Here is a 16,500-nt window from a genome sequence, read left to right as displayed (position 1 = left end):
GAACAATTCATATCCCTCCACCAACAATATTGTTTGATCACTTATTTCATTAGTTATTGAAAAAATTGTAAATTGTCTTTTGTTTCCTTGCATTAGAGCAATGACTGCATGTAAAAAGTGATTTATGCATTTGGTGACCCCAAGTGTCACTGTATAAATTGGTGCAAGGGACAATAAATGTCTCTTGAATCTTGAAACTGCCTTGGGTCAAGAATGGGTCGGTACTTTTCAGCGCCGCCGTTTCAGCACCTCCGTTTATAATATCTGTATTCGTCAGAACCCTAACCCTGACCCTAACCCTTACACCCCGAAACCCTAACCCTAACACCCCGAAACGGCGACGCTGAATGGTACCATTCCGCAAGAAAGATGTTGCGAAAGTGCTTGTTTGTAATTTCTGCACCTCTTAAAAATGTTCAGTCAGATGAGAATCAACTTCTGAAAATCTAAGCTATATGTGGTAGACACTCATCTGATTTGAATTTAGAACGGGAAGATTTCATAGTGTGAAGGGAGGCAGCTTTAACTTGGCAAACCTTCCAACTTGGTGAACAGAGTTTCATCGGTGAAATGCAACAAGTTTGTCATTCAATTGCTACTTTTTATATTTTCAAAAATATGCTTGGATTCTTTTGTTATAGACTTCCACAGTTCTTTGCTGTTCCTTCGTCTGTTACTGATGATGATATCAAGAAACACAAAGGAAGAGGAATACCCGTAAGTTTGGGTTTAAAAAAAAATCTTGCTCCTTTCCCTGTTCTTAATGAGAGTAGTACATTATCTTTCATGCCCAAACTGTTTGGTAAATGCTTGATTGTTACTTTTTCCCTAAACCCTTTTTAATGTTTTGCTTTGTTAGAACCTTTTTTTTTTTTTTTGAATTTACAATGATCTGCAGTGTTACAACAAAAATGTGCTGCAAATTGGAGATTTGTGTGGTTGCTTGAAAAACTTGAGTCTATTGGTATTGATGGTGAAATAAGCAATTAACACTAGCATCGCCCTTCAGAGGGATCATTTCAATCCTTATTTTCCAAATAACTCCACAATATGCAAAGAGTTGTATAATTTGCAGCCATAAAAATCACCCTCTTGTTCATCCTTCAAATAACTCACTGGTTAAGTCACATTTTTGGTATTCTCAGTCTCAAGTTCTTGATTTATATTCTTGTATCATTCTTTCCTTCCCTGTTTTATTTTCTCAAGACCTTTAATGTATTATTGTTATTAGATTGCATTATTTTTTATTATTGTTCAAAAAGTGTCATGAAACTATTTGCTGCAGTAAAGGTGCTGTTATAAATAAGTTGTGGTTTTGATGATGGCAGTGGCCTGAAGCTTGTTTCAGTGATCAAACTGCTGCCCATTGCTTTCATCTCATCCCACTTTGAATAAGTATGTCATGTCCTTCTATGAATAGAAATGGGTTACACTCAGCTGTATGTAACAGTTCTAATTTTATAACATGACAGCAATGAAGTGCTGCTCCTTAATATATCAAATCATACAGCACGGAAACGGATCCCTTGAACCAACTTGTCCATACAAACCCAGGTGCCCATTTTCCCATATTTGTTCTACATCCCTTCCAAAACTGTCCTATCCATGTACTTGTTCAAATGTATTTTAAATGTTGTTATTATGCCTGTCTCAACCACTTTCTCTAACAGTTCACTTCATATTTATTCCACCCTCTGTTGGGGAAGTAAAGGTTTCGCTTAAGTCCCAAATAAATCTTTCCCCTCACTTCAAATGCATGACTTCTTGTTCTTGATTTCCTCAACCCAATTAACATGTGACAATTAGTTGGCATACATGCCCAAGAAAATCAATATTCCTCACGCCTTTCCAATGTTTATCAATTGTGCTATTGAGATAATCAATAATGGCTAATTGTGGACAATCAGCGTGGCTTTGTGCCAGGCAGGGCATGTATTATGTACTTCATTGAGTTTTTGAGGAGGTGACAACAATAATTTGAAGGTCGGGTAGTGGATGTTGTCAACATAGATTTTGTTCAGCATTTGACAAGATCATGCTCATGGTCATGGCTGATCCAGAAGTTTAAGATGGATGGGATCCACGGTAACGTGGTCGTTTGAATTCAGAACTGCCTTACTCGTAAAGGACAGGGTTGTGGTGGAAGGGTATTATTCTGACTGGAGGTCGGTGATCCAATATACTTTATCCACTGACTCCAGTGTACCCAAGATGCCCCCATATACAGTGGCTTGCAAAAGTATTCATACCCCTTGAACTTTTCCACATTTTGTCACGTTACAACCACAAACGTAAATGTATTTTATTGGGATTTTATGTGATAGACCAACACAAAGTGGCGCATAATTGTGAAGTGGAAGGAAAATGGTTTTCAAACCATGATACATGGTTTTCAATTTTTTTTACAAATAAAAAACTGAAAAGTGTGGCGTGCAAAAGTATTCAGCCCCCTTTACTCTGATACCCCTAAATAAAATCCAGTGCAACCAATTGCCTTCCGAAGTCACCTAATTAGTAAATAGAGTCCACTTGTGTGTAATCTAATCTCAGTATAAATACAGCTGTTCTGTGAAGGCCTCAGAGGTTTGTTAGTGAACAAACAGCATCATGAAGCCCAAGGAACACACCAGACAGGTCAGGGATAAAGTTGTGGAGAAGTTTAAAGCAGGGTTAGTTTATAAAAAAAATATCCCAAGGTTTGAACATCTCACGGAGCACTGTTCAATCCATCATCCGAGTATGGCACAACTGCAAACCTACCGAGGCATGGCCGTCCACCTAAACTGACAGGCTGGGCAAGGAGAGCATTGATCAGAGAAGCAGCCAAGGTAACTCTGGAGGAGCTGCAGAGATCCACAGCTCAGGTGGGAGAATCTGTCCACAGGACAACTATTAGTCGTGCACTCCACAAATCGGGCCTTTATGGAAGAGTGGCAAGAAGAAAGCCATTGTTGAAAAAAAGCCATAAGAAGTCCCGTTTGCAGTTTGCCACAAGCCATGTGGGGGACACAGCAAACATGTGGAGGAAGGTGCTCTGGTCAGATGAGACCAAAATTGAAGTTTTTGGCCTAAATGCAAAACGCTATGTGTGGCGGAAAACTAACACTGCACATCACCCTGAACACACCATCCCCACTGTGAAACATGGTGGTGGCAGCATCATGCTGTGGGGATGCTTTTCTTCAGCAGGGACAGGGAAGCTGGTCAGAGTTGATGGGAAAATGGATGGAGCCAAATACAGAACAATCTTGGAAGAATACCTGTTAGAGTCTGCAAAAGACTTGAGACTGGGGCGGAGGTTCACCTTCCAGCAGGACAACGACCCTAAACATACAGCCAGAGCTACAATGGAATGGTTTAGATCAAAGCATATTCATGTGTTAGAATGGCCCAGTCAAAGTCCAGACCTAAATCCAATTGAGAATCGCTGGCAAGACTTGAAAATTGATGTTCACAGACGCTCTCCATCCAATCTGACTGAGCTTGAGCTATTTTGCAATGAAGAATGGGCAAAAATTTCAGTCTCTAGATATGCAAAGCTGGTAGAGACATACCCCAAAAGACTTGCAGCTGTAATTGCAGCGAAAGGTGGTTCTACAAAGTATTGACTCAGGGGGGCTGAATACTTTTGCACGCCACACTTTTCAGTTTTTTATTTGTAAAAGAATTTTAAAGCCATGTATCATTTTCCTTCCACTTCACAATTATGCACCACTTTGTGTTGGTCTATCACATAAAATCCCAATAAAATACATTTACGTTTCTGGTTGTACGTGACAAAATGTGGAAAAGGTTCAAGCGGTATGAAAACTTTTGCAAGCCACTGTATAACAAACAGGGGCCCCAGCCTAGATCCCTGGAGTTCCACAGGAATCTATGCTGGGGCTCTGTTTGTTATATATGGGGGCATCTCGGGTACACTGGAGTCAGTGAATGAAGTGCATTGGATAAAGTACATTGCAAGAGACCTAAGTACTAAAAGAGTTTATGAAATTAGGCATTTTAATGATCAGATAAGTAAATCGGGTAAATTGAAAAGACTGGGAATAATGGGATGAACTCCAAAAGATTTCAACTGGTGGTGTTGCTCAATGTTTAATTATTGATGCAATCCCAAAAGAGAAATGGGATGATGGGATGGAAAGCTACAATCAAAGTTTGCAAATGCATCTTTATGTAAAATTTGCTTAAAGATGATGCAAGTGGACTAATTGCAAGCATTTAAATTATCAAGAATAATTAATTACAAGTGTTAACAATGCAGATTATTTGGCAAAACAGATTTAAGTGCTGGCAAACAAGGGGCATTTTGCAGGGGTTTTAAATATTGACTAACCAGGAACAATGACAGTGCAAAATAAGGTGGAAATTCATGCATGTAACATTAAAGGGCCAGAGTCATAAATGATAATATTCTCAAAATTATGAGATACTGTCCTTTGTGTCCTAAGGAATAAGGTTTTGAAATTATGTTGGAACTTCACACAGTGCTGCTTTAAAAATCAGAACAGTTTGGGGGCCACATCTTTGGAAACATTTACCTGGAATCACAAACAGCTACAGTATATTTCTGTGGTGAATATTCTGTATGCGTGCACACTAGGTACAAAGATATCTGACTTCCACTCAAACTTCCAGGTGTGAGTGGAGCAGGTTGCCTTTTTAAAAAAAAAAAAAAAAAATTGTCTTGCAACATTGCTTTTCTTAAAAATAAATGGTGTATTTAAAAATATTTCTCTTGTATCACTGCAGCTTTGGTGCTGGTCTCACGCGAGTGGGTGTGCATTGCTGAAGATGGCAACTCTGCCTGAAACAGCTGATGACAGTACTTTACAAACAGACAGAGGTTGGACAGACAGGTTGGTTGTCAGTTTTCTTTGTTGCATTAAGAATGTCCACAAGAAGCTGAGCTTCAAATTGGAATGTGTGGCTTTGACAGTCCCCCCCCCCTCTATTCAAGGCAATGTGCATTGTTTGATATGATTTACAGAAGAATTTCCATAACGTTCTAGTGACATTGGTCTGAACAAAATAAACTAAATTCTGATAAACCAAACAATTTGGAGCTTATTATATACAATATCATGTTTTGTCAATGTAAAATTGACATTTAAATGTTTTGCTAATCTGTCGGAGAAAAGGTCTAGTACCATAGTACCTTGCAACCTTTTTTTGTTAACCGCTATTCCTAGTGGTCATTCATCTCTATAACATTTTTTCTGTGTGTGTGTGTATAGTTTCCATTTACATGTAAAAGGAAAGTTAGTATTCCAAACTCCTCTTTACCACCAAATCCCCCCACTTCCCCTCCACCTTCCCTAAAAAAATAGTCCTTTGAAAGTCAGTAGTATTACCTGGTAGTGCTGATTCTTGATTGCTTTGAGTCCGATTGTTGTTCTTGCGACATGATTGTTGTTCTTGCGACATGTGGATTTTGAGCTGATTTTTCCATCAATGTGCAAAGTAGTAGTTTTGTCCGGTGCACTGTAGTTGATTCAGACATGATGGTCTGAGAAATGGTGTTCACTTTGCAAGTACTGTTCCTTCATGACCTTGCTTCTTAGTTTTAATGTTTATTTCATGCAGTTCATGCATTAGCTAGAGTGTATAGGTAATAGATGTTGAATCCAATACCTTGGGTAATCAAATAATTTGGATCTTGAATTAAACAACAGGCTAATTCTATCCGAGACAAGAGATACTTTTTCTCCAGTACCAGGTCTTGGATAATTTTATTCAAGTGATGTAGTAATATCTAACCAACTTAAAAGTAAACAATTAAATTGCTTTTGACTTGAGTCATTTGAATGTACAAATAATTTGTTAGCTTGTAACATTACCCACTCATTATTGCTTCTCACTCCTCTACTTTACTTTGATTGATTGCATTAATATGGCTAGCAACAAGTTGGTAATGATATAGGATACTGATGGACAGAATCTTGAGAATATAGTATTACATTTGAGTGGTTTTATTGTGAAGCTAGCATGGACTGCCTTGAGAGAAGATGTGAATAGCATTATAGTTAAGTATATATCTATTTCAGGCCGGTCTACTTTGTAATGCTTAGTTGCTACATAATGTTACATGGACTAAAATAATTTGGATAGATAAGGGCATTTGTGATAGTGGAGAACTTAACATGAAGCGAAGATAAGTTCACTTGGCCTTTAATTATTGAGGCCTTGTCTGTTACTGCCACATGCTGTGCTCTGTGTGGATGAGAATTGATGCCTTTGGAGCCTCCATCTCCCATTATTTACTTGATTAAATATGCTACATATGGCTGAGAATGTTGAACTGCTATGATATCTGAAATCTAATAGCAGGCATAATTTTTAATTTGGTACATGCTGTTTTTGTATTTTTGTCCTGGGTATTTCTTGTGTTCTTGACTTTTTTCCTCTATATTGGTAATTTGTTTTGATTAATCAAATTAATTTATTGGGCTGAGGTTATACATTACGATCAAGTAGGATTTTGCTGATGGTTTACCTTATCTAGATATCAAACCTGCTAAATCTGCTCTTAACTGGCCCACTGGGTCCAGTGGTAGTCACTGTTAAAATGGTGCCAATGTATAGATGAGATTGAAACTTCACTGCGATAATCTAAAAACCACTCCTACCATTGAGTCTATTCAGATATTTCTCCATCTGAGATGTGTCTAATTGTCCAATTGTTAAATCCCCAAAATGTAGGGGAGAGAGAAGAAAAGATTAGATTAGATTAGATTAGATTAGTTTTATTGTCATTCAAACCTTTCGGCCTGAACGAAATTTTGTTTCCCTGCAGTCATACATATAATTTAAAAAAATGGCAAAAACACACAATCAACACAAATTTAACATCCACCACAGTGAGTTCACCAAACACCTCCTCACTGTGGTGGAAGGCAAAATCTTAAAGTCTCTGTCTCTTCCCTCTTTGTTCTCCCTCTGTGCCGAGGCGACGGTTCAAACTCCCCCGAAGGAAGAGACCAAAGCATGTTTCTCCCACCCCACCCGCACACATACACAACTTAATAAAACAAAATTAACTAAAACATGACAAGGAACAAACGAAAGAAAAAAACAGACGGACTGCAGGTGGGCCGCAGCTGTTAAGCCAGCGCCGCCATCTTGGACTTAAAAAAAAAAAAAGACAATAAACAGAGAATAAGAGAGGGTGGGTTTCTTAAATGTGTATATTTTAATGCTAGGAGCATTGTAAGAAAGGTGGATGAACTTAGAGCCTGGATTGACACCTGGAAGTATGATGTTGTGGCGATCAGTGAAACATGGTTGCAGGAGGGCTGTGATTGGAAACTAAATATTCCAGGATTTCGTTGCTTCAGGTGTGATAGAATTGGAGGGGCAAGAGGTGGAGGTGTTGCATTGCTTATCAGGGAAGATATTACAGCAGGGCTTTGGCAGGATAGATTAGAGGGCTCGTCTAGGGAGGCTATTTGGGTGGAACTGAGAAATGGGAAAGGGGTAGCAACACTTATGGGGGTGTATTATAGACCGCCAAATGGGGAGCGAGAATTGGAAGAGCAAATATGTAAGGAGATAGCAGATATTAGTAGTAAGCACAAGGTAGTGATTGTGGGAGATTTCAATTTTCCACACATAGACTGGGAAACACATTCTGTAAATGGGCTGGATGGGTTGGAGTTTGTAAAATGTGTGCAGGATAGTTTTTTGCAGCAATACATAGAAGTACCTACTAGAGAAGGGGCGGTGCTGGACCTCCTGTTAGGAAATGAGACGGGTCAGGTGGCAGAGGTATGCGTTGGGGAACAGTTCGGGACCAGTGATCACAATACCATTAGTTTCAATATAATTATGGAGAGGGTCAGAACTGGACCTAGGGTTGAGATTTTTGATTGGAGAAAGGCTAACTTTGAGGCGATGCGAAAGGATTTAAAAGAAGTAAATTGGGACAGTTTGTTTTATGGGAAAGATGTGGAAGAGAAATGGAAGACATTTAAAGGTGAAATTTTAAGAGTACAGAATCTTTATGTCCCTGTTCGGTTGAAAGGAAATAGTAAAAATTGGAAAGAGCCATGGTTTTCAAGGGAAATTGGACACGGTTCGGAAAAAGAGAGAGATCTACAATAATTATAGGCAGCATGGAGTAAATGAGGTGCTTGAGGAGTATAAAGAATGTAAAAAGAATCTTAAGAAAGAAATTAGAAAAGCTAAAAGAAGATATGAGGTTGCTTTGGCAAGTAAGGTGAAAGTAAATCCAAAGGGTTTCTACAGCTATATTAATAGCAAAAGGATAACGAGGGATAAAATTGGTCCATTAGAGAGTCAGAGTGGACAGCTATCTGCAGAGCCAAAAGAGATGGGGGAGATATTGAACAATTTCTTTTCTTCGGTATTCACCAAGGAGAAGGATATTGAATTATGTGAGGTAAGGGAAACAAGTAAAGTAGCTATGGAAACTATGAGATTCAAAGAAGAGGAAGTACTGACACTTTTGAGAAATATAAAAGTGGATAAGTCTCCAGGTCCAGACAGGATATTCCCTAGGACATTGAGGGAAGTTAGTGTAGAAATAGCAGGGGCTATGACAGAAATATTTTAAATGTCATTAGAAACGGGAATAGTGCCGGAGGATTGGCGTACTGCGCATGTTGTTCCATTGTTTAAAAAGGGGTCTAAGAGTAAACCTAACAATTATAGACCTGTTAGTTTGACGTCAGTGGTGGGCAAATTAATGGAAAGGATATTTAGAGATAATATATATAAGCATCTGGATAAACAGGGTCTGATTAGGAACAGTCAACATGGATTTGTGCCTGGAAGGTCATGTTTGACTAATCTTCTTGAATTTTTTGAAGAGGTTACTCGGGAAATTGATGAGGGTAAAGCAGTGGATGTTGTATTTATGGATTTCAGTAAGGCCTTTGACAAGGTTCCTCACGGAAGGTTGGTTAAGAAGGTTCAATTGTTGGGTATTAATGGTGGAGTAGCAAGATGGATTCAACAGTGGCTGAATGGGAGATGCCAGAGAGTAATGGTGGATGGTTGTTTGTCAGGTTGGAGGCCAGTGACTAGTGGGGTGCCACAGGGATCTGTGTTGGGTCCACTGTTGTTTGTCATGTACATCAATGATCTGGACGATGGTGTGGTAAATTGGATTAGTAAGTATGCAGATAATACTAAGATAGGTGGGGTTGTGGATAATGAAATAGATTTTCAAAGTCTACAGAGAGATTTATGCCAGTTGGAAGAGTGGGCTGAAAGATGGCAGATGGAGTTTAATGCTGATAAGTGTGAGGTGCTACATCTTGGCAGGACAAATCAAAATAGGACGTACATGGTAAATGGTAGGGAATTGAAGAATGCAGGTGAACAGAGGGATCTGGGAATAACTGCACAGTTCCCTGAAAGTGGAATCTCATGTAGATAGGGTGGTAAAGAAAGCTTTTGGTGTGCTGGCCTTTATAAATCAGAGCATTGAGTATAGAAGTTGGGATGTAATGTTAAAATTGTACAAGGCATTGGTGAGGCCAATTTTGGAGTATGGTGTACAATTTTGGTCACCTAATTATAGGAAGGATGTCAACAAAATAGAGAGCGTTCAGAGGAGATTTACTAGAATGTTGCCTGGGTTTCAGCAACTAAGTTACAGAGAAAGGTTGAACAAGTTAGGGCTTTATTCTTTGGAGCGCAGAAGGTTAAGGGGGGACTTGATAGAGGTCTTTAAAATGATGAGAGGGATAGACAGAGTTGACGTGGATAAGCTTTTCCCACTGAGAGTAGGGAAGATTCAAACAAGGGGACATGACTTGAGAATTAAGGGACAGACGTTTAGGGGTAACATGAGGGGGAACTTCTTTACTCAGAGAGTGGTGGCTGTGTGGAATGAGCTTCCAGTGAAGGTGGTGGAGGCAGGTTCGTTTTTATCATTTAAAAATAAATTGGATAGTTATATGGACGGGAAAGGAATGGAGGGTTATGGTCTGAGCGCAGGTATATGGGACTAGGGGAGAATACGTGTTCGGCACGGACTAGAAGGGTCGAGATGGCCTGTTTCCGTGCTGTAATTGTTATATGGTTATATAATTGGTTGCATAAATGTTGTTCTGCTTGTCACCTGCAGGACCACTTCTGCAGCTGTCTTGCTGACATGATTGGAGCCACTATTTGTGCTTGGCACGAATGTTCCCTGAATTCCTACCCCCAATCCCTCCCCACCCCTTCCTCCTTGTCTCTGAGGAAAGAATTATGTTGCTTTGCTTGTTGATCAATATGAAGTACTGATTTATAGATTGTGGGAAAGTCTGGATTGTGTGAGATGTAGAGCCAGGAAATTTCACCCTTCCCACTTTAGCTACACAAAAGGAAAATCCTATACAATGTTTAAAAAAAAATCAACCAAATGGAGCATGTCCTAGAATTACCACTTTCCTCAAAAAATCACCTCCAGATGAATGAGAGGTGTGTTTACAATTTAATATGTGCTGCTTAATGATTTTCTTTTTATTAATAAGTAGACCATGTGGGACCCATTGGGGCCCCTTTCTCCCAACGCAATAATCCACCACTCACCCGTTCCCCCAATGCAACCCGTTTCCATCACTCACCCGTTCCCCCAACGCAACCCGTTTCCATCACTCACCCGTTGCCCCAACGTAACCAGTTCCCCCAACGCAATATTGCACAACTCGCCCATAGCCCCCAACTGTGTAGGGGCTGCTCATTTTCACCTTATTCACACTCCCTCATTTTAAACTTTAAAAAAAATTCAATATACTGTGACTTAAAGAAAAATGCATTTGTACCTGCTAGAGCTTGGAGGGTAGAATCCCATTGTGACATCATTGGCAGCATATGTAAATGAAATCCCATTGTGACTGGATGACTGTGAGATACCATTGTGACATCACTGGAAGCTGCCAGAAAAATCTCAAAGCAGAGTGATAGTTAATCTTAAAGTTGTTTTTTTTTAACCTTTAATCATAAATAACTTGTGAAATATAGCATAAAATCTGAAGGGAAACTGATTATGGCGTGGACGGGAAAAATGTGAGTAAGATTCTGTAAAATACTCAGCATTACCGCGTAGCGTTTTGGCGAAGATACAAATTCACACGCGCACCATGAGAGTTTATAAGTATATGGATTGGAATGTTCCTTTTCTCTGATTTGTAGGGTGCTTCATGTTCTCGGAGAAACACATCCCTCGAATCACATGGTCAGGACTGAGGTCCTTTCAACCACTCTTCCAACTCTGCAGGAAATACAGGCTTCTTACAACCGATTTAAACAACTCTTTTTGATGGGTAATTTTTGTACATTAAATAGAAACAATAGAAATGGGTTTAGATGGATTCAGCTCTATGGTTTTAAAATGTTATACTAAATGTTATAAAATGTTACACTTACATTTTCTTGAGTGCTCCTGGAGAACATGGATGGGTAACATTTTGGATCAGCTGAGTTTCTCCAGCACTTTTGTCTACCTTCGATTTTCCAGCATCTGCAGTTCCTTCTTGAACATTTTGGTTCGGGACCCTTCTTCAGACTGATAATTTTTTTTTGAGCATTGGATTTGGATTTCACTCCCCATTGCGTCATAATTTCTATTTAAGGGATTAATTCAGTGGTGCAGGCATAAATATTTGATTATAATTCAGGATATGCTATTTGTTCTACTGGGTAAAATTTAATATTTGAATTGCGCTGCAAAACATTATTAATATTGGAACATGTTTTGATTTATTGTAGAAATTAAATTTATTCCGCCTAATGTCAACAAGTCCTATTCACTTCCAATGTGTGGAAATTGTTTCTTAAGAAAAGATTTTATGGACGAATGCTTAAAATGTTAGTTTAGAAATTCAGCATGGAAACGAGCCCTCCAGCCCACCGAGTCCACGCTGACCACTGATCATCTGTTGGCACCAATTCTATGTAATTCTACTTTCTCAGCAACTGGCCTACACACTTGGGACAATTTACAGAGGCTAATTAACCAACAAACCCACAAGGTCAGCTGTGATAGGAGTGTAATTAGGCTATTGTGCCCATCAAGTCTAGTCTGCCATTCTATCATGACTCCCGCCTAATTCCATTCTCCTGCCTTCTGAGAACAGAGCGGTTCAGGAGTTCCTTCACCCCTGCAGCCATTAGATTTTATAATACAGCTAGGCTGTAGGGGGATGCGTTTTTGCATTTTTTGCATTGCATTTAAACAAAAAAAAATTGTTAATTATTGGTCTTTTTAAGTATTTATTGCTCTCGGGTATTGTCCACATTGTATTTTATGTATTTTCTGTCTGCGTTCGTTTTGAATGTGTGGGTTTGTTGGTTGGAGGCTTCTGGACATCTGAATTTCCCTGAGGGGATCAATAAAGTATTTATTATTATTTATTATTATTATAATTCTCCCCATAATTCCTGATACCCGTACTAATCAAGAATCTATCTCTGCCTTAAAAATAACCATTGACATTTCCTTCGCAGCCTTCTGTGGCAAAGAATTCCTAAAGGAATGTCCTTTAATTCTGAGGCTATGACCTCTATGACCTCTAGTTCCATACTCTCCCACTAATGGAAACATCCTCTCCACATCCACTCTATTCAAGCCTTTCACTATTTGGTAAGTTTCATTGAGGTGACCCCTCATCCTTCGAAACTCCAGCGAGTTCAGGCCCAGCGCTGTCAAATGCTCATCATATGTCATCATAAGACCTGTTCACATGTCTTGGGGATGTAGAAGAAAACTGGAGGAAATTCACAAGGTCACATGAAGAACATGCAAACTTCACAGAGGCAGCATCCGAGGGTCGGGGTCGAACCGGGTGTCTGATGGTGTGAGGCAGTAGCTGCACCAGTAGCTCCTACCAGCTGCACCACTGCTGCCTATTGTTTGAAGTGCATTTTCTATTTAAGTAAGCCCAGCTCTTAAATAATAGGTGCTTAGTGTTATTCGACAATGTTTTCTTTATTTACAAATGGAAAGATTCAAACTAGCTCTGTATTTGGTATGTGGACAAAAATGCTGGAGAAACTCAGCGGGTGAGGCAGCATCTATGGAGCGAAGGAAAATGTGATGTTTCGGGTCGAGACCCTTCTTCAGACTGATATGGGGGAGGGGGGGAGGTGGGAAGAAGAAAGCAAGAGGCGGAGACAGTGGGCTGTGGGAGAGCTGGGAAGGGGAGGGGAAGGAAGGAGAAAGCAAGGACTCCCTGAAATTGGAGAAGTCAATGTTCATACCGCTGGGGTGTAAACTACCCAAGCGAAATATGAGGTTCTGCTCCTCCAATTTGCGGAGGGACTCACTCTGGCCATGGAGGAGGCACAGGACAGAAAGGTTGGATATGGAAAGGGAGGGGTAGATGAAGTGCTGAGCCACCGGGAGATCGGGTTCGTTAATGCGAACTGAGCGGAGGTGTTCGGCGAAGCGATCGCCAAGCCTATGCTTGGTCTCACCGATGTAGAGCAGCTGACACCTAGAGTAGCGGATGCAATAGATGAGGTTGGAGGAGGTGCAGGTGAACCTCTGCCTCACCTGGAAAGACTACCTGGGTCCTTGGATGAAGTCGAGGGGGGAGGTAAAGCGACAAGTGTAGCATTTCCTGCGGTTGCAAGAGAAAGTACCAGGGGTGGGGTTGGTTTGGGTGAGAAAGGACAAATTGACCAGGGAGTTGCGGAGAGAGCGGTCTCTGCGGAAAGCCGAAAGAGGAGGAGATGGGAAGATGTGGCCAATGGTGGGATCCCGTTGGAGGATTATCTGTTGTATGTGGCGGCTGGTAGGTTGGAAGGTGAGGACAAGGTGGGGCTCTGTCCTCGTTACGAGTGTGGGGATGGGGAGTGAGAGCGGAGCTACGGGATATAGAAGTGACCCTGGTGAGAGGTCATCTATGTATTTGGTATAGTTATTTGGTAAAAATTAGACCTTTTGCCAATATACCTACAGAAGGTAGACATAAATGCCGGAGAAGCTCAGCGGGTGAGGCATGCTTCTTCCTGCCACCCCTCCACCCCCCCCCCCCCCCCCACACCTGCAGATCAGTCTGAAGAAGGGTCTCGACCCGAAATGTCACCTATTCCTTCGCTCCTTAGATGCTGCCTCACACACTGAGTTTCTCCAGCATTTTTGTCTACCTTCGATTTTTCCAGCATCTGCAGTTCTTTCTTAAACAATATATCCATAGATGTCTTTTGTCTTTAGCACATTTGGAAGATATGTAATATTATTTGCGACGAATTTTGGTCCAGTCTGATCTGTTTTAATTATTATTCTTGTCCAGATAATGCTGCTGATTTCTGGGAATCTGACATTAAGTGGCTGTCTACAATAGAGAATGCAAATTGGTTGGAAATTATCAGGTTGGTTTACATTTTCCGAATGACTTGTTAAATTGAAAATTAGACGTTGGTTGTATGTTGGGTGAATATGCTCAAATGCACATTTTATAAAAACTGCAGAAATGAGGCTAGTCCTTTATTACTGTTTTTTAAAGAAAACTTGCATCTGGAGTCTTAGTCGTACAGCACGGAAACAAGCCCTTCGGCCCAACTCATCCATGCTGATTAAGGTGCCCATCTAAGCTAGTCCTATTTGCCTGTGCTTGGCCTATATATCCCTCTAAATCTTTCCTATCCATGTAGCTGTCCAAGTGACTTTTTAAATGTGTTATTGTATGTGCCTCCCCTATTTCTTCTGGCAGCTTGTTCCGTATACTCACCACCCTCTGAATGAAAAAGATGCCCCTCGGGTTCGTATTAAATCTAGTCCCTCTCACCTTAAACACATGTCCTCTTGTTTTTGGTTCCCTTACTTGGGTAAAATACTGTGCATTCACCCTATCGATTCGTCTCATGATTATATACACCTCCAAAAGATCACCCCCTCAGCCTCCTGCACTCCAAGGAATAAAGTCCAAGCCTGACCAACCTCTCTTTGTAGCTTAGCCGCTCAAGTCCTGGTAATATACTCAGAAATCTTCTTTGCACTCTTTCCAGCTTAATGACCTCATTCCAATAGGAGGGTGACCAAAACTGAACACAATACTCTAAATGCAGCCTCACCAACGACTTGTCCGACTGTAATATAACATCCCACCTTCTTTACTCTACCCTGGCAGAAGGCTAATGTACCAATGTTTTAATATTTATGAATTGATCTTCATTGCTTCCTTCTAAAATAACTTTGCTCTGTGATAATGCAGTTCTGGATGTATTACAATCATTTGAAATATTGGGCACATGATACTTTTGTATAATATCTTGTATAAAATATGTGTGTATAAAATCATGAGAGGAATAGATCGGGAAGATGCACAGTAGGTGAATCGAGGACCCGAGGACATAGGTTTAAGGTGAATGGGAAAATATTTAATAGGAATCTGAGGGGTAACCTGCTCACACAAAGGGTGGTGGGTGTATGGAACAAGCTGCCAGAGGAGGCAGTTGAGGCAGGAACTATCCCAGCATTTAAGAAACAGTTCGACAGGTACATGGACAGGACCGGTTTGGAGGAATTTGTACCAAACGTGGGCAGGTAGGACTAGCTGGAACATGTTGGCCGGTGTGGACAAGTTTGGCCGAAGGGCCTGTTTCCACGCTGAATCACTCTATGACTATGACTAGGATTATAATGTGCGCTTAATATGTGGAATCGGTGTTTTTTTTTTTTGTAGACCTTGTTGTGTTCGATAAATCACTGGATTCCGTTAACAATTTTGATTCATTCAGTAATTGATTACACTACTAAATAAGGCACATACACTCGCGTATCCTCGAATATCCCCGAACGCACTCACAAACTCCGAGTACACAGCAGAGCACCCTGCAGGATGTTTCTACATACACTCACGTAAACCCGTACGCATTCGCAAACCCATCAGAGCCCGCCACAGGATGTTTCATTCAAGATCACCTGGCACCGTTCACAACACGGTCCAAGGCTGAGGTTCTCACCCCGAAAGGGCGCCCAACACCAATCTTTATGGCATTACTTATCAGAGCAGACGGCGTCACTGCCCCCTCCCCGAGACAATCTTAACCCCCCCCCCCCCCCTTGTCTGCAACGTTTCTGGGCTACTAGCGGCATGGTGCGCAGGTTGTCTACCCAACTATTCCTGTTGTGTTTGCCAACATTACGCCTTACCATAGAATGGCCTTGAAGACTGCGTTCACAGGCAATGATCACAGGTACGAGGACATAACGTGTCTGGAAACTTGTTTTCGAGAGCCTTTGGAATGTAGGGCTGCTAACTTAGTTGAAACTCTATTTCACATTTTAGCTGAAATTGTCAGTTTAACCTACACTACACTCCACCCCTTGAAGTCATCAGTCTACATTAGCGCCCATCTCACCACATGTTACTGAGTATACAAACAATAATAATGAAGAGTACAATATAATAATTCTATCTCTATAAATGCGATGTGATTATGTGTCAAACTAACTATCCATGCCATAATGGTGTGAGCTATGTCCCACATAGGAGATTAGGGGGAAAAATTAAGGCACATGGTATTGGGGGTAGAGTG

At 40.7% G+C, this 16,500-nt stretch overlaps 1 protein-coding gene across 2 annotated transcripts in view; it reads left to right on the top strand.

Annotated features, from left to right (window-relative positions):
- mtmr12 (myotubularin related protein 12) overlaps positions 1 to 16,500 on the top strand; it is a 77,025-nt gene that overhangs the window by 39,493 nt on the left and 21,032 nt on the right. For both annotated transcript variants that reach the window (XM_033031812.1, XM_033031822.1), the window contains exons 8-11: positions 642 to 717; positions 4,753 to 4,859; positions 11,149 to 11,279; positions 14,253 to 14,331. In XM_033031812.1, coding sequence (XP_032887703.1) covers positions 642 to 717; positions 4,753 to 4,859; positions 11,149 to 11,279; positions 14,253 to 14,331 — 393 coding nt within the window. The remainder of the gene's footprint in view (positions 1 to 641; positions 718 to 4,752; positions 4,860 to 11,148; positions 11,280 to 14,252; positions 14,332 to 16,500) is intronic.

Source organism: Amblyraja radiata, chromosome 1, assembly GCF_010909765.2.
Source record: "Amblyraja radiata isolate CabotCenter1 chromosome 1, sAmbRad1.1.pri, whole genome shotgun sequence".
NCBI classification, from domain to species: domain Eukaryota; kingdom Metazoa; phylum Chordata; class Chondrichthyes; order Rajiformes; family Rajidae; genus Amblyraja; species Amblyraja radiata.
This window is presented reverse-complemented; position numbering and strand designations above follow the sequence as displayed.